Here is a 24720-nt window from a genome sequence, read left to right on the forward strand (position 1 = left end):
TGAACAAGAATGAGGACCATGGTCCTAAGGGAAGCAGGACCAGTCTGTATGTGTTCTGCTAGCCCGACTCTGTTACTGCAGTGAAATCTAACCCCTTATTTTCTGTTAGTCATAATAAACAATGTGAATCAGATTTCTTGGCTTGAAGTTGTCTGTTGACCACTGAAACATGACAGATGGTAAACAAAAACACAAACCAAGTGACTTGTTACTTATAATTCTGCTAATATGACTTACCCAAAAGTTAATAATCTTATTTGACAATCAGGAAAATATGGTCCTGCTAAACTGCTAGAACGCACACCAACTATCCTTGTTTGAAAGCAGTCCTGATGTAAAGTGGCTGGCTTGGATACAGATTTTGAATAACACATGCTAATGTAAGGTTTCTGGATTTGTTTTATATTAAATATAATAAAGAATGGACTAATTTACAGAGTTGTATGGAAGTATTTACATCATTATATCACAGTGCCATTTCTGGACTAGGGTCCATTGTTTTGGGATAACAGTGACAGTATATGCAATCCGCACTTCTTTCATTTTTATTTCTTAAACTATGGTTGATCATGGAGTTCAAGGTTGTCAAGTTCTTCGTGCGCATGGTCAATGTAGAGGTCAATTTCGATAACTCTTGTGCGGTTCCTGTGCCATTCGTCTGCATGCACCTATGTCAAAAGACAAAGAAATACATGTGTGAGATGGTGCAAAAAAGCGGAATAATCCAATGTATAACTTTCATCTAGAGTTGAGATGTTTAGAACTAAACAGCTGTGTATGTACTGACGATCAAGTCAGTACATACACTGACATACACTGGCATCACTGCAGCATCAGATTATGCTAAGTCTATTTTTTAAGTTATGATATGGCATTTAGAACGCGCCTGTACACAAGTGTTCCTAGGCACGACAAGACAAGGAGGACAAAACAACAATCTTACTAGGCCTTGTGTCAATCAGATCACGCAAGTGCAGGGAAGAGGAAGGGGAGAATTGCCGAGGGGGGAGGGGAGAAGCTTGAGTAACGCAAGTGCAGCCAACGCATGGCTAAGTGCAGGTAACTAAATAAGTGCAGCCAGCGGGTGGCTTGTAAGTGCAGAGCAGGGGGACTGTAGGGTTGCAGATGCAGGCAACAAGTGCTGCGGGAGACAGGAGGCAGTGCGAAGGGCAACTGGACATGCAGGAACCTGAGCCCACGTTCAAAGGGTAGCCAGGTGACTAGTGCGTGGGATGTCGGGGCATCAGTAGAGGAGAGGAAGAGAGAAAGCGGAAGCGAAAAGGAGGTGGTTCTGCTGAAGTTTCTCAATATCAAGCATTACTTATGTATCAGTTTTGACTAATGTCACAGGGTTGCCTGGGACCAGGAAATATGCCAGGACCAAATGCTCAAGTTGAAAAAACCTTATTAGGGAAATAATTACAAAAAGGGCAACTTAAAGTAAAATGTAATCTTCTCACTCCCAAAATGTCAGGATGGTCCATGTATTAAGTAGGTCTCTTTGCCCCTTTGAGACACCCTCAAGATCATTCCGAGTAAGCTAGGGCTCTTGAGCCCCGCCCTACTCCCAGCCCCTGCAATGCTCTTCTCAGCTCTTATACTTCAGGAAGGAGCTCTCTCTCCCCTTTCCAGTACTCTGGGAGCTGTGGACTTCAGGATGTCTCAGATCCATCTTCTGATGACTCTTTAGTTGCCGGCTTTCTGGAGTCCCACTCTCCCAAGCAGGGCTGAACTGGGAACCAAAAGTGGCCCTGGAAAATGTTTTCCAAAGTGGCCCCATATTTCGCCGAAGGACTGAGCACAGCGCGTGAGCCCAAGTAAATGGTGGATACAATTAGTCAAAATGAGTGCATTTACAGTATTTTTTAAGCATATATGAGGTGCAAAGACTGGCCCAATGTGGATCATGGAACAGTGAGCAGGTTTAGATATAAGGGGCATTCTGTATCGTGAAGCACAATTTCTCCTCACAGGTAAGCACAAGATGCACAGGGTAGTGCTTCCGCAGAGTGATCAGATGGATGACATATCTGCTTTAAATTGGGCTTCCCGAGCCCCAAGTGATGCCCTCTTTGTCTCATATTAGGCATGTGGAAAATATGTCTGGGTCCATTAAATAAAATAGACATCATTTTCACATCATCAAGAAATGTAGACACGGCAGAGGCACTGCTGAACCCTTGAATAAAAGAACATGTGATTGGGGACATATTAGTGGCGACATCACTGGGAAACTTCTAAGCTTTGTCATGGTCTTAGGACTGCCATTAATTCATCTATATATACAGAGCAATGGGAATTCTAAGGAGAGCGACTGTATATTCGGTGTCAAAGCGCTACTCAGCAGTAGTACGGTCTGCAACCTTTGGTTCTCCAGATGTGTTGGACTACAACTCTCATCATCCCATACCAGGTATAGTAAATGATAAAGAATCATGCACCTTGTAGTCCAAAACATCTGGAGAACCAAAGGTTGCAGACCCCGATATGTGCGCTGTATGGACAATACAAGCACTTGTCTGCAAGGCAAGTATCCTTTTATCAGAACGTACTGGCATGTCACAAAAAGTCTGCTACATTTTGCTTGGGGCAGTATGGGTACTTAGCAGGACTACTTTGTTTAATGGGAATTATTGGTGCTTCTTAAAGGAATTCATATTAATTGAAAGCAAAAGATGCAGGTCTTCTACAACATGACTGCTGTGATGGAAACATACATGAACTTCTCAGAAGCACTGCTGTACTTTACTTGGGCAGTAAAGATACATTTCAGTAAGATTGTGACCCTTTGAACAGAAAAGTGAAGGCGCTTTCAGCAGAACTATGCTTTGAAATGTCCAGGGCTCATGCTTTGCAGCAAATTGCTAGACTTGGAATGGGAACGTGCCGGAACTTCCGAGCAGGGCTGGTATACGTTAATGGGACAGAAATGTCACTGCTTTGAAGGACAACTTTACTCTGAAAGAGACAGTACCAACATTGTCAAGCATAACTGCAATGCACTGCAAATCCAGTACTGGCAGGTGTCAGCAGGAGTGATAATGTACTCCAAATGGAAAAGTGTTGCCACCTGTCCCGAGGACTGCCATACTCTGAATGGGGCAGCAGTACTGGCACTTGCTAGCAAGATTCCCATGCTCTCAAAGCAATAGTAACATCACAGCTCAGTAGCACTGCTATATTCAATGTTCAAGTAGTGGCCCTGATGAGCAATACTCCCATGCGCTGAGATGGGCATTACCATGTCGCAGCAGGACTTACATACTGCAGAATACTAAGGTATTATAACAGGACTGTTGTGTACTCTAAAACAGCAAGTGTGAACACAATCTACTAGTCACCTCCTGCAAGCCTCCACTATAGTACAATTCCTAAGTGCTTAGATACCAGACTTCCCAATGCTTCACGCTATCCCTGCCCTCGCGCACTCCTATCCCAGCACCACAAAAACCCTCCGCCTCCACAACCAAAACGCAGTAAGTGATGAGTCTATAAAATCTTCACTGAAGCGCCACCTCCTCAAAATAGATGGAGCACCTTCCAACTACACCGACGTTTCATCACCCTCCCTCACTTGTCTGCAACCAACTCCATGGCACATTGTACCCTGTGAATATACAGCCCATAGGGAGTCATGTACGGTGTGTGTTCTACCAACAGCCCCCCGCCCAACCGGTGTCTGTACACTGTTACACCCATCATACATCCACCAGTCAGGTGATCATCGCCTCGCCCCCTTATATAGGGCATCTGACTCAGGATAGACCCATTGACTGTTGACTCTATGTACCATTCCAGTGTTTCTGCTGAAAACACGCTATAGATGGAACAACTTTCAAGAATGAAACAAAGTTACCTGTGCAACACACCACAAGCCATTCAGATGAAGCACACAACACTAGCCAATCAGACGTCACGTTGACGAGGCACAGCACAGTCACACTAGAATCACAAAGTCAAAGAATGATGCATGCCAAAATGCATCATTAGCCTGTCAAATAGCAGCACATAGAGCAAGCACCACTCATGAAGCATGTCATGTGCAATGTGACACACACGACCGCTCAGAGGGCTTCCGCCACACATACTTAGCGTTCATATATAAAAGTGCACAAAATGGATGAGGCTGACCGTCCAGATGGTAAACCAAAACTGCACACCAGTCCAGACCTTTATAAGCCTATCTTAGACAGATGCTCAATGTTATACTACACACCCACCATAAGCCTTGGAAAATATTGCAATATGAGCTATTTGGGAAGAGACGTGCCATGCATTGTGAGACTATATGAAGCCCCCCATCATGGAAGGTGTCCAACTTACTCTGATGGTACCTGTCAATAAGCATGTGGCTTCTCATTGGTATACCTTTGAATCAGTCAATTACATATTTTCACGAAGGCCCATAAATATCCCATGTTATTCCGGTTCACAGCCGCCATTCAGGGAGGTGCTTTTTTTGTGTTTTGCAAAATGGTTATCACTGGGCAAACCACCAGACAGCCTAAGTCAGCACAGCAGTGAGTAGGCAGAGACCACACAGCATTGTTGTTGACATAGTACATCATGACCTGGTGGCTCACCTTTAGTCACACATTAGACACCATATTAAAGGTTAGCTACAGTGCAGAATGTAATGATGCCCAGTACTGTCCTGAGACATATGGGGGTTGCTCTCTTGCAGGACATGACAGAGGGAGAAGTCGTCCCTCTGCATGTGTATGCCACAACAAACACGCACAAGCACGACATACCTGCAAACAATGACACACAATCACAAATTATTTGAGGCCCTTCTTGGCACACATTGTCACATAAAGTCAAACAGGCATGGTGTGTGCTCATGTGAAGTTTATGACTTGTAACCAACAGGCCAGCCAGGCTTTCCATACCCAGGAGGCTCAGACTGGCCTATAGGGCACTGCCTGAACCAAAAACAAAAAATGCTTGTGTCGACCAGTTATTTTGGTAAAAGTGTTAAGTCAGTATGAGGTCATGTTTCTATTGGACAGGCACAATGATTGGGGATAGTGACTAGCGACGGTTTACTAAAACAAAATTGAAGATTTATCGCCACATTTGACATTTGCCCTACAACTTCCTATTTTGATAAAAGAGGGCCACATTTTTGGGCCATGTGGGCCAGTTTGATGAGTTACTTCACCATGCGGCTACTGGTTTTGACCAGTGTTGCTGAATAAATATTCTTTAAAATGCACAATTTGCATCACATTTTATTAAAAACCTCCCCCTTGAATACTACTCAAACAGTCTGTCACAAAAGGAATGAATAGCCATTTGCAACTGTGGGACACTTTCATTGGTGCCCAAGACAATTTTATGCCTCAGGCTGACACTGCATGCACAGACAGAGCCGACGGTCCTGCCGGTGGGCCGCTGCCCTCAGTGTTGGTTTTCTGGTTTGTTAAGTAAAGTGCTATGCCTTGTGCTATCGTTACGAGGCATTATCCCGGTCGAGGTTAACGGCCACCGCCACTCCTGTTTTTTGTGCTCTCTCTACACGCCTGATTTCCAGAAGAATCTGCCTAGTTGCCACAAACAGGGTCTCGATAGGAGGAGACTGGTTTTGTATTAGCACAGCGTCAAATTATTGTACTCCTCCAGATGTATAACCCCACTGTAAAAAACGTTGAAAAGTATATTGGAAAACGATACTTTTAAAACAATGATCCTGATTTACAAAGGTTTTTCAATTTCAATGGGTGCATCTCATTATCAAAGGCTTTGTGAATCAGGCTGCGTGTTTTTACACCTATGCAAAGACATACCAGCAAGTCTGATCTACAAAACATGGCACGGTCCGAGGCGATCAATAGCACAGACACAGCAGTAAACCATCAGAACCTCCTGCCTGTATGCTCCCCAGATATCGCTAGAGAAATATCTGCCCCTGGGACGTATCCTCCCTCCCCTACTCTCTCCATCCAGTTCACATCCCCAGGCCAGTAGCAGTTTATGCTTCAAGCACCGGTTTTCTTTCAAAATCATACTAAACCAACCAGGCCCATGGTTGGCCTATAATCCGTGCACTCTGGGATTCGTCAATGTTACAGAGAAGCACATTGCAAAACAACATCCTGGAAGCTGAGGCTTTCTTTTCTTTCAGCAAATCTATGTGTGCGCAAAATAATAATAAAAGACCCAGACCCCAAATGCTCCCTGACAGAATTGCACTTTATGTCTAAACAGCAGATGCCGTCTACTCCAGGAAGCCCTACGATGCTAGGGTCTGCCAGCAGTGCCGAACATGCCGCATGCGCCTACTTCATTAAAAGAAGAATTATACAAGGCAAACATTAGCCCGGCAGTTGCAGATAAGTTCTACTAGATCCAGCTGTGGCATTTTGGGGTTTTGAAGCGTGTTTCTTCTAGCTCCAGTTATGGTATTTTTGTTTCTTTCGGGAATTGAATCATTTGGTAGATCAAATCAGAAGCAACATGAACATTTTTTGGGTATATAGAGACTTCGCACTTTCAGTCAGAGAATGAACTGTCAGAACTATCTCTCCTTTCCTTTCTTTCTATTGGACTCCCCCTTTTCTTTATTTTCTTTTCTTCACTTCAACGACTTTTGTATAAATGCTTTGTACAATTAAAACAAATAATAAAATAAAAAATGGAATCGTTTATGTCCAGAGAGAAAAACAGATCGCATCTATTGGTTACATTCAAACATCCAATGCACCCAATAGACATCACTTAACACACCTAACCAGTTCCAATGGGAGGTTCGCCAAAGTGCCATATCCATGCTCAAAAGTGTCCGTTAGGCCAACTGGCCTTCAACACTGAGGGGCGGGCAACGCAGAAGCAGGACCGTCACTGCGCAGCCAGTCTGAGGCGAGCAGCTCGGAGTCAGAGCTGATTGGGCAGCCTGGCTGCTCCCTCCAACCCAGGCCAGCCCAAACCAGCCAGACAACATAAAAAAGAGTACACTGTACATACTTGCCAACATTCTGTGACCAAAAACATGTAGGATTTTTCAACTTGGAAAAATCTCCTGAAAATACAAAACATACATTGTTGGCACCACTGAGCATTCTAAAATACCCAACCAATCAAACAACACAACATGGAAAGATGTTCAAATGTTTAAAATGTGTAATGCTGAATGGTAAGTTAACACTGAATTCAATTACCTAACTTCACAGAAGGTAATCACGCAGAGCTAGGAGGCAACGTTTGCCACTGCTCTGTAGCAGCAGCCCAGGGCCGGGCAGAACATATGTATTCTTGCAGAGCAAGATGAATAACTGGACAGCATGGAGACTGATGCCCTCCTCAGTCTGCTATGCAGATGCTGTGTGATGGTGCTATGCTCTGCCACTTGCCTTCACTGGTGGTTCACCTAAGGGCTGTCCAGGGCAGAGTCATGTAGCTGTCAGGCCACTGGATTGGTCTGAGCCCATCACTCAAAGTAATCACTTACCCGCCCACCGCACAGACAGACTAACTAAAGTGGTGCATGCTTTGTCCTGGGCCGGTCTCAAGCAGCCTGCCTTAGAGTCACATAAATTACCTGCCCCTGTAAAAAGCAGTATGATCTGCCACCCAAATCTGTAGGTGGTAGGGCTGCTTACAATCAGTAGGGTTGGCAAGTATGCACTGTACACCGGACCCACCCCCACCCCCTGCCCACCAGAACCGCCACCACCAATTCAAATGTGTGAATGTAAACTGTGAAAAAAAACCATTCATTATACGTCGATAATCGTATTTTTTCACTCCCTGTTCCGGAACCACCACCAAACTCTGTCATTGTAATCTCACCTGAACGCCAGTGACACTCGTCGGAAAGCACTCCAGGCCTGCTGCCTGCCAGTGCACGCTTTCCTCCTTGCTGCTGCAGCAGGCAGGGCATTTGCCCCTCCTCATGCGCTGGTGCCGCATGAGCCCTGTCAGCGTTAGGTCAGCCCAGCCCTGCTGGGGAAGAAAAGAAATGTGCAGCATGCCTGGACAGCCAATTCAATGTAAACCACCCAGGCTAGCTGGATGTTCGCAATGCGGTTACATCCTCTGTACCCTTCCGCGGCTGCCAAAGAGGCCCTATGCCCCAAGGCCTATTGGTGAACGGCCCGGTGTCCTGGTGGGGCAGTCCAGCCCTGCTCCCAAGATTCACACTGCGGCTTAGTCTTTCCAGCAGATTATCAGTAGGGAAGGGCGAGCTGAAATAGGCATCTTTTGTGATCTTCTCTCCACACCTTTTTGATCTTGCCTCCTGCCTCACTCTTATTCTTCCATCCGCCATCTAGTGCTGCCTAGGGATGACCAAGCCTGCTGGAACCATCCTCTCCTGACAATGGGACTCTTCTCCTCTTTCTCCTCTGCCTTGCCTTCACTGCCTGATGTTGCCCCTATTCCTCTTCTGTGCTGCATTCACTTCCCACCATTCTTCTCTGTTGATATCACTCCCGGGCCCATGCAACCACCCCCACCTAACGTTACCACTTCCAAACTATCGATTCCCCTCTTAGCGCTATTACCTCTAGGCTACCACCACCTTACCTTGATGTTACCACGTCCACCTCCTCTGTACCACATTCACCTACTTCTGTCATTTACATGTGAAAACCGTTCTAGAAAATATTGGTTCTGGAACATTGTGTGCACTTCGCCCCACAAACAACACACTCGACATATATAAAAATGTATATTATTTAGTAATCTAACACCACTTGTAGAATATTTGGGGAAAGTGCAAGATAGTAAGGAAAGTAGAACAATTAAAACTAAAATGTTTCTCCCATGTCTCCCTTCAATCCCACCCTTCCACCCCCTCACTCTCCTCCCACCTACCCATGGCACCGGATGAGGTCCCTAAAGTGGTCCGCTCTATGAAGGTCTCCTTCAAACAGGTGCTCCCCTGCTCTTTCAGAACCATTAAGGACAACATCTCTTCTCTCGCTCCTGCGCTGGCTGACTTCTGTAACCACTCCTTTGTCACTGGCTCTTTCCCGCTATCCCTCAAGCACTCCATTGTGCACCCGCTCTTAAAAAAGCCCCCTGCTGACCCCTCCTGCCCGGCTAACTATTGCCCTATTTCCATTACCCGCTTCCTGGGTAAACTCTTGGAGAAGCTGGTCCTCCCCCAACTTACCCTCCACACTGATCTTGCTGTTGCCTTCATGACCATCAATTGGATTCCGGACACCCAGAGGCACAGAAACTGCTCTCCTGAACATCTGTGAAACCATGTTGGAAAATCTCAACTCCAACTCTCCCACTGTTCTCCTTCTCCTTGATCTCTCCTCCGCCTTTGACACGGTCAACCACTCTATCCTCATAAAACGACTCTGACACCCTCGGCATCACAGACCGGGCACTGGACTGGCTGGCCTCTTTCCTCACTAACCGCCCTTCCCAGCTACAACTGGGCCATTTCTCCTCCACCACCTCACTCTCTACCTGTGGCATCCCCCAGGGCTCTATCCTATCAGCATGGCTCTTCAATATCTACCTGGTCCTTCTTGCTCACCTGATTCCCTCCTTCTCTCCTCATTTCCAGTGTTATGCAGATGACACACAGCTTTCCTTCAAACTTCCCTCTACTACCTCTTCCTCCTCTCTGATCCATGACCGTCTGTCTGCCATTAAGGCATGGTGTGCAGCCAACAATCTCTGGCTAGTGCCAGTAAGATGGAGGTCCTTCTCATTGGGACACTTGCGCCCTCTTTTCGTCCTACCCTCTGGCCACCCTCTTTGTGTCCATCCTGTGAGGCCATCTTCAACTCCGCTCTCTCCTTCACCCCTCACATCATTGATCTTACTAAGAAGTCCCACTTCCACCTCCTCAGAGGCATTCTTGCTTTCCTCACCATCCCCCAGAAGCTCAATGTCTCCAGAGCTCTGGTCCAATCCAGGCTGGACTACTTTCTCTTTCTCCCTCTTTCATCCTTACAACCCCTCCAGCTAATCCAGAATAGGTCTGCAAAAAGACTTAGCCTGTCCTTAACCCAGGGGCCGTATCTCTGCAGCCCTAACATATATCCACTGGCTCCCAGTGGCTGCAATGAAACTCAAGTCCCGCTGCATTATCCACAAGGCCTTCTGGGGCCTGGGACCACACTATCTTCAACTCTCCCTCCCTAAATACTCCTCTGTGAGTGCCCTACGCTCCTCTAATTTCAAATCTTTAAATTTCAAACTCACTTTGGAACAGCCTCCCTACTCATCTCAGCCTTTAGCCGGACCTTCTTAAGTTCTGGAAACTGCTCAAAACTCTGCTGTTCGCTACCTCTTTCTCTTCCCTGTTAATCACCCCACTGCTGCTGTGACCGGTGGCCTGATCCTCATGAATCTCACAGGATTAGGCCTTTCTTCCCAGTCGATATCAGTCGATACCACCCCCACTGCCCTGCCCTTGCAGGCCTCTGTTTGGCAGCGCTGCATCCCACCCGTGAGAGTCGCCTGCACCAGCACTCAGCCATAGGTTCTCCTGCTTGGCTCCCCTTAACCCTACCCTCCCGGGCCCTCCACCAGCACTGGTCCACTCCTCTGCCCCCTCCCCCCTCCCTATCTCCGCCACTTTTCCTCACTGCATTTGCATGGCCGAAGGCCACGAGGCCTAGCAGTACAATGACTGAATGTTACTGTTTTGCCATTGTCATTACTCCTCCTGTTCCCTTCGCATTTAGCCTTGTGGCGCTTTGAAACACAATTCTGCTGTATAAAGCGCCTAATAAATGCTAAATAAAATAAAAATAAAGAATGTTTTGCAGATGTGTTTCTGTAAATTATCCTCCTGAAAAATCTCCCATCCTTATGTTGCCACCTCTTCCTGCAATCTTGGTTTTACCACTTCCTCCTGATTACCACAGTCTCCTCCTGAGGGTACCACACCTCTTTCTTTACCCTTGGTTTTACCACCTCTTAATTCAACCTCTTTGATCTCATCTCCCCCTGCTCTCTATCGCCACTGCCAAACCGATGCCTCCTACTCTAACCCACACTGGATAACTGGGCTCTCTGCTTTATATTGTGGTCTGCCCTCTCCCCCCAGTCTGCGCTTCTAGTGAAGGATTGTACCCGTGTCTTTTAATTGGAACATGTGTTAGATTGGCTGCTGCTCCTGGGTGCACCTGGCTTAATTTTGGGCTAATGCAACTGGAACAAGAATTTATCTGGCCTGGGGGGCGCTCTTGCGCACATCCAATATGGCCGCCTAGCGCAGGAGCTCCAGCTTGGAAGAAATCCTTATTAAGAATTAATCCGGTCAGCAGCGTCCCAGACTTGAAATTAAGCCACTTCCTAGCAGCAGAAGCTTTACGGCACACACTGGTGTACCATCGTGCGGAATCGAAGCCGGGGTGCTGAGATATTCCGTTTTGAAGATTTGGCGGTTGACGGAGGCCTGCGGAGCCGCGTGAGGGCTCCACCAACACCAGTTAGAGGGCTGCGGTGGGGAAGGAGCGCCGCGCGACCCACGACATCCTGCCGGGAGGGTGAGAGTGATTGAGGTGGTGGCCGCCCAGAGACGACGGAACCAGTTCCCTACCCGGGCACAACCTCCAGGACCCGCTCGGGGTAACTGGACCACGCGGGAGAGATACGGGGGAGCTTTGAACTGCTACGCAGCTGTGGAACTGTGACGGCCGCTTGGCCTGACCCCCGCCCTTGGACTCGCTGCGGAGCTACCTGCGGCTCAGCTTGGGCGGCCTTCTACCGATCGGCGATCTACGGCTGTGGTGCGACCCGGCCCCCGGCTCGCGGCCCTTGCGGAGGGGCCCAGGGTGGATCGTGGCCCTCGTCGGGGGACGTGGATTGGGACGGGGCGTGCCCCCTGCCCCCCACCACGGGTATCAAGTAAGTGGCCGGGGGAAGGAGTGGAGGACTGTTTTGACCGCAATACGGGGAGGCCCTACACGGGGAACAGAGGACCACAGCCTAGGCCTACTGCGGCCTACCCCCAACTAGGACAATAATCCTATAACGCCCTGGGTTGCCCCGGATCAACGCCCCGCACCACCCTGGGAACATAGTGTCGCCCAGCAACATCCAAGGGGAGAGACGACATACATCCCCCAGAGGGGAAAAATCAGCTGTGACCACAAATCCGCAGTGGAGCTGCCACCCAACGCTCGAACATAGCGGGACTCCCAGGTGAACCCTGCGACACGGGTCTCGGGGTAGAAACCACGGAGGCCTCCGTTAACGAGACGTCGTACACCTAAATCCTACACACCGGCTGTTGGTTAGGCACTTGGGGCAAATATAAGATAAGACACGCTTTACCCACAACTGTGTCGCACAGCAGGGCACGGAGCAGAAGATACGTGGAAGACCACAGTCCATCCCTTCCTGGAGGCCGCAACACATGGGCCGCACCGAGAAGAGGGGGGCAGGTGGGAAAAAGATTGGCCCGATGGACACTTTCACTAGCTCGCAGCCGCAGGGGGCGGCTAGCGGGGAGATACACCCGCCAGATGGACATGAGGCTGACCCGTTGGAGCGCCTGGCAACGCTGGTGCAGAATGGATTCATGACCATGAACGTCAAATTAGATGATATAGTGGCGACAATCGGATCCTTGAAGGCACGTGTTGAAAAGGAAAGCACTCGTGTCACGAAGGCGGAAAATAGGATAAGTGCAAGTGAGGATACGATACTGCAACACAGCCGGGATATAGCCCACCTCCAAACGGAATTGCATAAAACCCAAAACAAATGTGAGGACCTTGAGTCAAGATCCCGGAGGAACAACATCCGGATTGTTGGGGTATCGGAAAAGTTTGGAAAGGGCCCCATGGAGAAACAGGTTGAGGCCTTGCGGAAGGACATCCTAGGTGCCGACTCCTTTTCGGATCACTTCCTGGTCGAAAGAGCCCATCGCACCCTAGTACCACTCCCGAAACCAGGCGCCCCTCCTCGAACTATATTTGCACGCTTCCTAAATTATCATGACAGGGACACTATACTCCGGCTGTCGAGAGAAAAGGGTACCCTACGGTATGAAGAGAACACAATCCACATATATCCGGACTTCTCGACTAGCGTGAAAATGCAAAGGAGATCATACGAAGGGGTGAAAAAACAGCTACGTATGCGAAATGTGCCCTATGCCCTCATCTTTCCAGCGAAAATGAGGATACAACATGGAGGACGGGCCCACTTCTTTGAGAACCCCACAGATGCTTTGTCATACGTGGAGTCTTCCATTCCGTTATCCACCGGAGGTCGAGGGGTAGATCAAAATGCGAACTCATAACCGAGGTATGAGAGGCGAGACCCGACAGAGAAGCAGGGAAGGTTAAACTCCGACCAACCGCCGCATGGTGAGAAAATAAAGAAATTGGGAGTTACGCAATGGTGACGAACTGAACAAAATGTTGTTTTTCCGGGCTGTGACCCTACGTCTGGAGTGAGCCAGATGTCTGTGATTAGTGACCCTCCGGAAAGTTCCACATGTTTAAGGGATTGTTTGTTGTGGGGCAGCATTGTCATGTTGGGGTTGATAATGTGGGTGGGGGGCTAAAAGGTTGCATGATTGAGCAAGGCGGGAGAGAGGGGGGGAAGTTTGGGAACCGAGACTCAGTTAGAGGAGTCTCACAAGTTAAAAAACGTGGTGACATTGCAGTACATGGAACTCTCCTAAATAACAGCAAGGTAAAACAGGCTAATTGGATATACATACATGGCTAACTCTATTAACACGACCCAAGGGCTTAAACTGAAACTTCTTACTTGGAATGTCCGGGGGCTGAATAATCGAGCCAAATTGAGTAAAGTGGGTGCTTATGTCACCCGGCATCAGCCCCAGATTGTCATGCTGCAGGAAACACACGCACTGCGGAAGGTTAATGCCGAGCTCTTGAAGGGGTGGGGAACGCACAGGTACTGCACGGAATACTCCTCGCAGGCAAGAGGGGTATTGACCCTGATACACCCATCAGTTGGGTTCCAGTTGGTAAGGAGTAAGATAGACCCGATAGGTCGCTATGTTATGGTCTGGGGCAACGCCATGGGGGAAGAATTGCTATTGATAAACACGTATGGCCCAAATGTTGACGACCCTGATTTTTACACAAATGTGCTGAATGAGATTGGTGCATGTGGAAGCGAGCGAATATTATGGGGAGGAGATTTTAACACCATTTTAGATACAAAACTAGATCGCTCCGCCTTCACACACAGAAACCCCACAAAAACGGGACACACTCTACAGCAAATAATTTTGCAACTGCAGTTGGTAGATGCCTGGAGGGCATTGCATCCCCATAAGAGACAGTATTCATTTTATTCTTCAGTACATGACACTGAGTCCCGTATCGACTATTGGCTGGTGTCGGTCCCTCTCCTACACCAAATCAAGGGATGTGAGATGTTTCCTCGCACCCTGTCGGATCATTCCCCCGTTGGGTTAGAGGTCACACTAGGAAACCTTAGACCCCCGCCCAGAAGATGGAGGATGCCCTCTGGCATCCTAAAGGACCCTGCAGTGGCAGAGGAATTGCATACCGAGGTAGAATTTTTTTTCGAAACCAATAGGGAGTCAGTGAGCAGCCCTGCGACATTATGGGAAACCTTTAAGGCATGGGTGCGGGGTATCCTGATTTCTAAATCCACGGGGCTATTGAAAGCGGTCAGGAAGGAATTAGCAGAGGTTGAGAAACGGTTGGGGGAGCTAGAGCAACGGTACACATCCTTACATGAAGACAACACCCTGGCGGATATCAATAGTAATCTACAATCCTTCAATAAACTAGCTAACAGGGAATTGCTTTATATGGCTACTCCGATCAGGGCACGCCGATACGGAGAAGGAAACAAGGCAGGGCGCACCCTAGCTAACCTGTTGAAAGCTGATAGAGGCCGCACACTGATCTCTAGCATAGTGGCTAGCGACGGCACAGTGCAAACTAGCGAGGAGGGTATCAATATCAAGAACTATATGCTAATCACGATCAAAAAACCCCCAATGACATTGAAATGTACTTAGACAGTATCCCGCTTCCAAAGTTGACTGCTGAAAGTAAGTTACTGTTAGATCAACCCCTTACGATTGAGGAAGTCAGGGAAGCAATCAAATCATTAGCCAACGGAAAGGCCCCCGGCTCAGACGGTCTGGGAATCGAATTGTACAAGGAACTGAGTGACGAGCTTGCCCCGATATTACTGGCCATGTGGGAGGAGGCCACAGAGGTAGGGACGTTGCCACCATCTATGAGAGAGGCTATAATTACGGTGCTTCCTAAGCCTAGGCGTCCCCCCAATGATATGTCCTCATATAGACCCCTATCCCTTATAAATTGTGATGCTAAGATATTTGCGAAGATTCTGGCCAATAGACTCCTGTCACACATGCCAGTATTGGTACACCCCGACCAATGCGGGTTCATCCCCACTAGATCCACAGCGCTTAACTTGCGCAGGTTGTTTGGGGGTAATGGCCCAGATCAAGCCGGAGGCTCAGGCAGTTGCTGTGTCCCTAGATGCCGAAAAGGCGTTTGACTCTGTGTCATGGACATACCTGTTCACGGTACTGAATCAATTCGGACTGTGCCCGAGCTTCCAGAATTATGTCAAAGTGTTGTACACTAACCCGGGAGCCAAGGTGTTGACTAACCGCACTATGTCAGACCGGTTTGAGTTGAAGAGGGGCACCAGACAGGGTTGCCCATTCTCCCCCATACTATTTGCCCTAACCATGGAACCATTTGCTGCTGCAATTAGAGAACATCAGAAACAGAGGGGTATACGGATGGTGGGCCTGACCCAATCTATATCCCTGTATGCGGATGACACCCTCTTGTACATTCGTGAACCTGACTTACACTTGGGCTTAGTAATGGAAGAAGTGCACAAATTCGCAGTATACTCGGGATACAAGACCAATCAAGCTAAATCTGAAATTTTCCCCCTTACCCCTGCCACCCAATGCCCGAACAACACGCACGGTCTAAAATGGTCCCCAGACAAGATAAGATACCTGGGAGTTATCGTCTCGGGTGACAGAACATCCCTATTTTTGAATAATCACGACTCCCTACTAAATATGATTGCCACTAAGCTCCGATTTTGGGCTAAACTCCCCATCTCACTTATAGGCCGGGTAGCCGTACTGAAAATGGTCATCCTCCCTAAGCTACTTTACATATTCACTAACATCCCGATTTGGCCCGGTAGGCGGTTTTTTGATACCCTTAGATCAATGGCGGTTGAGTTTATCTGGTGTGGGGGGGCGGCCAGGCTGAAGTGGGAGAAAATGGTGGAACCATACAATAGGGGAGGCATAGCGGCTCCTGACTTCGAATTGTACTATCTGGTCGCACAGGCCCAATTTGTTAAGCATTGGTATGACGAGCACGACACCTCGCCCCACATCTGTCTTGTAAAGCACACAGCGCGCCCGACCGACATAAGGTCAGTCATCTTTAAAGTTAAACACAGGGATGAATGCCCATTTGACCCGGTTAGCACGACAGTACAGGCATGGTCCAAACTCTTCCAGAAACTTGGGGTGAAGGCACCTTACTACGCCGAGGCTCCGCTTTGGAACTTCCCAGGCATAGCACCCACATATGACCCAAGTATACAAAACAAATGGGACCCAGACAAGGAATTTAAAATTAAGGACATATTTCCCAATGGCAAATTTATAACATTAGAGGACTTCAAGACAGGGATGGGAAGGGACCAATTGATGATTTTGCAATATCATAGAATGAGACTGGCCTATAAAGCCCGGTGGCCGATGTTCCCAGATGAGCCCCCACCACACCCATGCCTGCTGACCCTTGCAACCCGAGCTGGAACAAGTATCACGGGCCTCTATGCGGCCGTGCATGCTAATACCCCAAGGTTAAGCACACTTAAGTCCTCCTGGGAGACGGACCTGGGTGAAGACATAACAGACAGAAACTGGGAGAGATACTGTGAAATGACCAAGAAGGTATCTATGAACGCTGGCCTTCGGTTGATACAGTTTAAGATGCTAAATAAGCTGCACTATACCCCCCTTAAGGTTGCAAAGTTTACGAACAATGGTCCTGGTACGTGTCCGAAATGTGGGGTGGATCGGGCTGATTCGATTCATATGTATTGGAGTTGTCCTCATGTGTATGCTTTCTGGGGAGAGGTTGCAAATGTCCTAGAGAAGATCACTCAAATTCCTGCAGACCTCACACCGTCAAAATATCTATTTGGGGATATTGGTAAGCAATCAGAGATTACAAGGAGGCTCTTTAACATTGCATGCGCAGTGGTAAAGAAGTGCATTTTACAAAAATGGAAGAGTGCACAGGCACCGAGAATATGCCACTTTCTCAAAGAACTGACGTACGTTAACGAATGCGAAGAACACTATATAATGTCATGCCCGAATCCAAGTAAACCGAAAGACATATGGGCTCCGTTTAGAATATACCTATGCGAGGCGGACTCGACCAGCGGTAGCCCGGTAGGGCCAAGTGACTCCTGAAATCTGTAATGTTGGTTATGCTATAATACGGCTATACAGTCTGTTGATGTTCCGAATGTATGCTATGCGAATTGTTGTTGCAATGTCATGTACCACAAGAATTAAATAAAGTTTAAAAAAAAAAATAAAAGAATTTATCTGGCCTGTATGCCATCTTACATTTTACTCTCACCCTTAGTAGGGCTTCTTGTGCAGGCCCCATGTCTCATTTTCCCTTTAGCACGTGTTACGTGTTGCAAAAACTATAAGTAAGGAGATTAGACTATCTGAATGTCTAAATGGTGTTCATTCACTGTGAAATTACAACACTGTATCCTCACTCTGCTGGGAGATAATGGATTGATAATTCATTTTCTTTTTAAACCTGTATTTATTACTGGCAAAACAGGTACAGGGCAACGAGAATATCCAGAGCAGTATCCCTTTCAGTTTACATATCACCATCAACATGAGTTGACACATTGTACAAATCCGACGTAGACTTTACATGACATATTAGATGTGGGTGGCGCGCTTTCAGTTCAGACTGGATCCCCCAGCTCACAGAGATAAGAATGGAAAGCGACCCAGGCATCACGTGGACTGGGGGTTGGGGAGAGGGTGGAGATGTATAGATCTTTGCATTCCTGGGCCCATGTCGATGCAACCAACCATACTTTCACCGTGGTTTTATTTTTTCTTTCCACTTAAAAAGGATAGCTCTTGGCGATCATGCATGCTATGGACAGAAATGCGTGGTAAGTTTTGCAATTAATAGTTGGCCAGATGCCAAAGAGCACTCCTAGTGGGTTCTGCTCCAGTGGGGTGCTCAACACTTCGGATATCGTGTTCACAATTTGATTGCAGTAATCTCTTAACTGGGGGCATGCCCAGAACATGTGTAGATGGTCAGCAGGAGAGTGGTGGCATCTAGGGCAGCCCGGACGATTTGCGTGAGCCATTTTGGACAGCTTGGCAGGTGTGTAATAGAGCCTATTCAGGAGTTTGAATTGTATACATTTTAATCCAAAGTTCAACAAGACCTTCTTGGTGTGCCTACACGTTCGGGCCCATTGGTCATCTCTGAGTTCAGAACCCAGTTTGCAGTACCATCCCTCCCGTGCACGCAAGGTGGGGGGAGAGTTGTTGTCTAGCAGTATAGTGAAGAGAGAGTGTGTCTACAGTCTCCAGAGTTTGCAATGTAGGCAAGGCATGTGGTTTCGGGGCGGGGGGGCTCAGACTTGTATGAGGACCATTTGGCCAATATGGCTGCACGTAACCTATAGTATTGAAGGTGATCCACCCCAGTATTCTCATGACCAGGTTTCCAAGTGGAGGGTGTGATGAATTCCCCTCCAGGAAAGAGATCAGCAAGAGCCCTGTATCCTAGGCTTTCCCACTTCGTCTGTATTGCATTGTCCCATGTGGGTAGTAGGTCAGGGAATTTCCATAGGGGCAGCCATCGATAGTAGGGCTTAACCGTTCCAGTGTGAGCAAACAATGAGCGCCACGCGCGCAGTGTTGATGCGACCGGGTCAAACGGGCAGTCATCTTTGTAGCGTTGATCAAGTATTAGTGTTTTTAAATCGGAGTCCGCTGCGGCCAGTGTCTCCAGTTTTACATGTGGGGGGGGGGGGGTGATGTCATGGGGTATCAGAATGTGGCAAACTGCGATTGGGCGGCTATCCAGTACAGTTCTAGATTCGGCGCGGTGAATACCCCATAGGGTAAGTCATCTCAAGCCATTTCTTACGGACCGCTCCAAAATGCCATAGGAACTGCGCAAGCAGACCATGCATTTTGGCAAATTATGGTTTTCCAGGCCAAGTTGGGACACTAGAGAATGTATATAACAACTTGGGGAGTATGGTCATCTTGATTATCGATAGTTTAGCGGCAGGTGAAAGTGGAAGGGATTTCCATTTATTCGTTTTGGTCTCTGTATATGCTCCAAGTGAGGCATAATGGTCTTGTAGAAGGACAGGATTTGAGCGTGATACCCATACTCAGAAGTATTTGATGCATTCTGGGGACCACCGTGCAGAGGTAGTTCTGCAGCAGTTGAAAGTGCTTCAGTGAGGGGGCATAGCTTGGATTTTGTGAAGTTAATCGTGAAGCCTGAAAGTTCCCTATACGCGTGATATCTGCAAGTATCATTATCAAGTTTGTTGAGGGGTCCCTAACGTAGAGTATTACATCATCAGCGTATAAGGATATGATCTCAGGCGGGCCGGCCAGGCGAATTCACTGATGCCTATGATGTTCCCTGATGGGATGGATGGAAGAAATGTAACGGAACGGAAAAGTAGATTGAACGCCTGGAAAGAATGGAGTCGATGGATAAAGGAATTAAATGGATGGAAAGGGTGAATGAATTGAGCGGAGGGAGTAAATGGAAAGGATGGAGTGGATGGAAGGGATGGAGTGGATGGAACGGATAGAGTGAATGAAACACATAGAACAGAGAGTTGGTTGGACTGACTCTACTGGTCAGAACGAACGGATGGAGTGGATGGTGTAGAGAGAGCGGATGGAGCAAATGAAACAGATAGAACAGAGTGTACGAACCGGCTGAAGTGGATGGAACAGAGTGCTAGGTGGAATGGATGCACTGGCCGGAACGGATGGAACCGACGGAGCGAATGGAGCAGACTTAACAGATGGAACGGAGTGCACATACTGGTTGCAATGAATGTAACGGTTAGTATAGATGGAACAAAAGGAATGCATGGAACGAATGGAAGTTGGAACAGATTGAGCAGTTGGGAACGGAAGAAACGGATGAATTGGATAGAATGGTTGAAGTGGATTGAACGGACGCAGTAGATAAAACAGATGGAATGGATGAATCACGTAGAGTGGATGCAACGGACGGAGTGGATGGAACGAACAAACGGACGGACTGGATGGAACGGACGGAGTGGATGGAACGGACGGAGTGGATGGAACGGATACAATAGACGGATGGAGTTGATGAAACGGATACAGTAGACAGAACGGATGGAGTTGATGAAACAGATACAGTAGACGGAACAGATGGAGTTGATGAAAGGGATACAGTAGACGGAACAGATGGAGTCGATGGAACGGATTGAGTGGGTTGAACACACAAAGCGGATCGAATGAATAGGAAGGATGGAACGGATAGAATACATTAAACGGATGGGAAGGATGAAATGGGTCTACGGAATGGATGGAGTAGATCATGTGGATGAAGGGTTGAGTGGATGGAATGGATGAAAGGACTAGTAGATTAAATGGATATAACAGACAAAATGGATGAACAGACGAAGTGGAATGAATGGACAGAGTAAATAAAACGGATAGAATAGATGGTACAGATGGTGTGCCCGATCTCAAGCGCTTTACCGATAACCACCATATCACACTACTACGCTTACTCTCTCCTATACACCACCACTAAACTAGAATACAGCGATACTATGACATATTCCGATTCGGTATAGCTGTTCTCATACTAACACCCGCCACACACTCCTCTTCACCCTAATGAAACACAGCTAGCTGAGCACACACTGCTAGCTTAAGCGTCTCCTCAGGCCTAACACAGCCAGAAATCAGCCTGGGTGTCCACCCTCCAGAACGAACACATACAACTGACCTCCCCACCACCACACCTACCGCTAAGAAGCAGCTATCATGCAACCGCCACACCGGCTGCACACATATCCGGTGCACCCACGCACCTTATGACTCTCTCTCTCTCTACTGACTTCAACTACGGTTCCTGAGGGCGTTCAACCTACCAGAACTTTGAGATCATACCAATGATACATAAGGCGCTATATAAATGCCAAGTAACATAACATAACATGTATTCCGCCATAGGCCCGATAGCCAGGGCAAAGAGGATGGGGAGAATGGACAACCTTGTCGGGTGCCCCTCTTCAGTTGAATTGTTGAGGATGTACATGCATTAACAAGGACCATGGCAAGTGGTTGCGTGTATACAGGTTTAATATAACTCAGCATGTTAGGGCCAAACCCCATCTTTTCCAGTGCTGCGAAGAGGTATTCCCAGGCTACCATGTCAAACGCCTTTTGTGCATCTATAGTTGCCGCCTCGGGTTTGTGCTCCGGGGTCTGTTCGGGCCATTATGTTAAACAGTCGTCTAATGTTGAGATTGGGGGGCATCCCCGGGATCTACCCAGCCTGATCAGGGTGTACTAGGTGAGGCATCAGCGGGAGAAGACGGTTGGCCAAAACATTCGCATTTATTTTGGTATCACAGTTAATAAGGGACAGGGTCTGTACGAGCTACATTCGTTGCTAGGTTTATCCGGCTTTAGCATCACAGTGATTAGGGCCTCCCTCAGAGACTCAGGTAGCACTCCGAGGCGGAGAGATTCCTCCCATACCAGCAACAGGATCAGGCACAGTGCAGCAGCGTATTCTTGGTAGAACTCGGCCATCACGCCATCCGGGCCCGGGGCCTTACTTTTTGGCAGGGAAAAGATGACCGCCACAATTTCCTCTAGGGAGATTGAGAGTTGCAGTTTGTCCGTGGCCTGAGCATTTAAGCAGGGCAATGGAATATTTTGGAGGAGTGTGCGAGTGACATGTGTATCACTTGGTATTGGTGCAGTGTACAGTGTGTGGAAAAAGTTATGGAATACAGCAACCACATCCGCATCGGACCCCTTATTATTGCCATAGGTATCCAGCATACAGTCCACCCGGTCTCTAGCGTGCTCAGCTCGGACCAACCTCACCAGCGTCCTTCCCGGTCTATCCCCTTCGCTGTACTTCTTGGCGGCAACAGGGCAGGAGTAGTATATGGATTAATAATTCTTCACACAGAGTTATATCTGTGGCCAAGAAACCAGAGGCTTGTAACTTTGTATCAGGCACCTGGCTCTGGAGCTCACACACAGAGAAGCCCACAGCTGGAGACCTGGGAACTTGCAACATTGTAATAAGCACAAGACTATGGAGCTCAAAGAGTGTTTCACTGGGGTTTAGGATCGATTTCTCTAATGTCCAGTAAATTGTAACAGTATCAACATACCCATGGGCAGTGTTGGGTGTATGAAATTGACTTTGCTTGAAGGGAAGCGTTTGTTTTCCCTTGCTAGTACTCTGGGTCGGTCTGCCTAGAGAGACATCTGGGAATGATAATGGTTATGGTGGCTGCACTGGGCAGCACTATTATGGTCTAGGGAGGGTCAGAACTACCCAGACTGTCCTGTACTAACCCACTGGGGTGCTAGACAGAATCAAGGCTAACTGGGTTGTCCTTGACCTGGTTAGTTTGATTGTCACAGGACAGCCAGCTCTGAGTTCCTGTGTTATTTCCCCTGTCCTGTGATGGGGACCAAGGAAGGGTGACCTTCTCATATAACACCCAGGCCCAACATCCACTAGGGTGAGGTGGCTCCCGCCCCACTGAGTCATCATCTTGCTGGTCTGTAGAACTAGGTAGGGAACTTCATTGTACTATGTTTCATTCAAGGGGTTTATGAAGCAGTGCCCATATCTGTTGAGTACAATGGGTACATACTACATTTTACTGGAAGGAATACAAAACAGTTACTTACTGTAGTAACTATTGTAATCCTGGTCCATAATCCCCTTTCCTCAATACTTATGGGAACTGTTTTTTCCCACTGCAAAACCATTCTTTCACTTTAAGAGCTTTGGGCATATGCAAGGTGTGACAGCAACAGGAGTGGCAGTTGGGCTTGCACTACCCCAGCTGACTCTGCTCATTAGAACACCCATCAGTCCTTTGCAGGCTTGTTGGCTCCTAATAACTACAGGGGATCGATGGTGGGTGTATGGAAGAAGGGGGACTAAGGACTAGGAGTACAGTAGTTACAATGGCGAGTGACAGTTTCATACTCTTACATCCAGTCCCCTTTCCTCTGTATTCAAGGAGATTCAGTAGCATGAAGTAATCCAGGAGAGGGTAGTATCTAAACATTGGAAAGCACGATCTGAAGGACAGCCAGTGTTGGGATTCAAGTGCAACGTCCCAGGGAGGCAAAGAGATTTAGACTGTGCAAAACATATTAGCAGGCGGCCTAGTGCTAGCAGTTCTCGTTGGGCGCAGTAGAATGTGCATGTATCCATTTGTAGTTAGCTTTGACACATATTAGAAACACCATATACCCATACAGAAAGAGCAACAATATATTCATGTTGCGGTTGCACAGGTTAAAGATACAGTGATGTGTTTTGCATTTAGCGGTAGTGTACAATGTTATGTTATGTTTTAAGGTATATGTGGGTGGGTAGTTGTTATATGTAGGCATGTGAGATGGAGACAGGAACGTGATGCGGTAAAGGTGAGATCTGAGTTCCGCCATGTTGAATTTTAGGGCACTTTACAGGATGCGTTTTGTGAAAGTATGAGAAACAGGCCTAACATAGAGCTGCAGCTCTGTCCAGTTGATCCTGAGACAAGACCCCTGTCCTCCCCCACACTTCCCCACCCCCCCAGAGAAAAGTTATGCTGCTAAGGCCACAGGCAGCTGGACTGTCCCATAACAGTTAATTGAGTGCAGCTGCAGAACGGGGAGGAGCTGGGAAAGGAATGTTGGGTTCAGGGAGGAAGGTTAGGGATTTGCCTTTTGAAGGTTGAATTCATGTGACTAGGCCATGGAGTTCTGTGATACCAAGAGGGCTGGTGAAGATTTAGAGCACTACTGCTATCACATTAAGAGTGGTCATCCTATTTGAACTGCAGACACCGCACTCTAGGGATCAATACATAAGCGAAGTTCAAACACAACAGTGGTGCCCGATCACGTCATCTATGGGCACCCAGGTTCCCAGAGAGATAAGGGCTGTACCGTGATTTGAGACGGGAGGAGCAGCGGTGATGCCAATGAATGTATCTTCGAGGTCAGGGAGCATCTTTGTGTGTGCCACAGTGTCTGGTATAATGAAGAGGCCCATTATATTATCAAAGCAAAGTTGGCCTTGCTATTCTCACTTTGATCAGGCTCTGACAGAGGGATGCACATCACGTGATGGCCAGGAATATTTACTCATTAAAGCAATGTATTATGGTAACAATGTACTGTGATGAATCAGTCGTGATTCACCCAGGAAACCTGGCCTGGAACCCCTCTGATGTGGCCAGGGAAAGGCAGACGCTTTCTGATCCTGACCCTGGGGGCGGTGTCAGCCATGAGGATCACGAGAGGGGCAACAGGTCAGGAGGAATGGGAGACCCCCTTAGGTAATTTTCCCCGAGACCCCAATCTCCTAATAGCTTATTGTAACATAGAAGCTGTTGAAAGGAGTGACTTTTGTTTTGGGAACATCAAATTCCAGA

At 47.8% G+C, this 24720-nt stretch overlaps 1 protein-coding gene across 2 annotated transcripts in view; it reads right to left on the minus strand.

Moving 5' to 3' along the window:
- Positions 1 to 381: 381 nt before the first annotated feature.
- Positions 382 to 24720, minus strand: part of DRC3 (dynein regulatory complex subunit 3) — a 742340-nt gene continuing 718001 nt past the window's right edge. For both annotated transcript variants that reach the window (XM_069645719.1, XM_069645718.1), the window contains exon 13: positions 382 to 668. In XM_069645719.1, coding sequence (XP_069501820.1) covers positions 558 to 668 — 111 coding nt within the window. In that variant the 3' untranslated portion in view covers positions 382 to 557. The remainder of the gene's footprint in view (positions 669 to 24720) is intronic.

This window comes from Ambystoma mexicanum, chromosome 2p (assembly GCF_040938575.1).
Source record: "Ambystoma mexicanum isolate Mex_15411 chromosome 2p, UKY_AmexF1_1, whole genome shotgun sequence".
Taxonomy (NCBI): Eukaryota; Metazoa; Chordata; class Amphibia; order Caudata; family Ambystomatidae; genus Ambystoma; species Ambystoma mexicanum.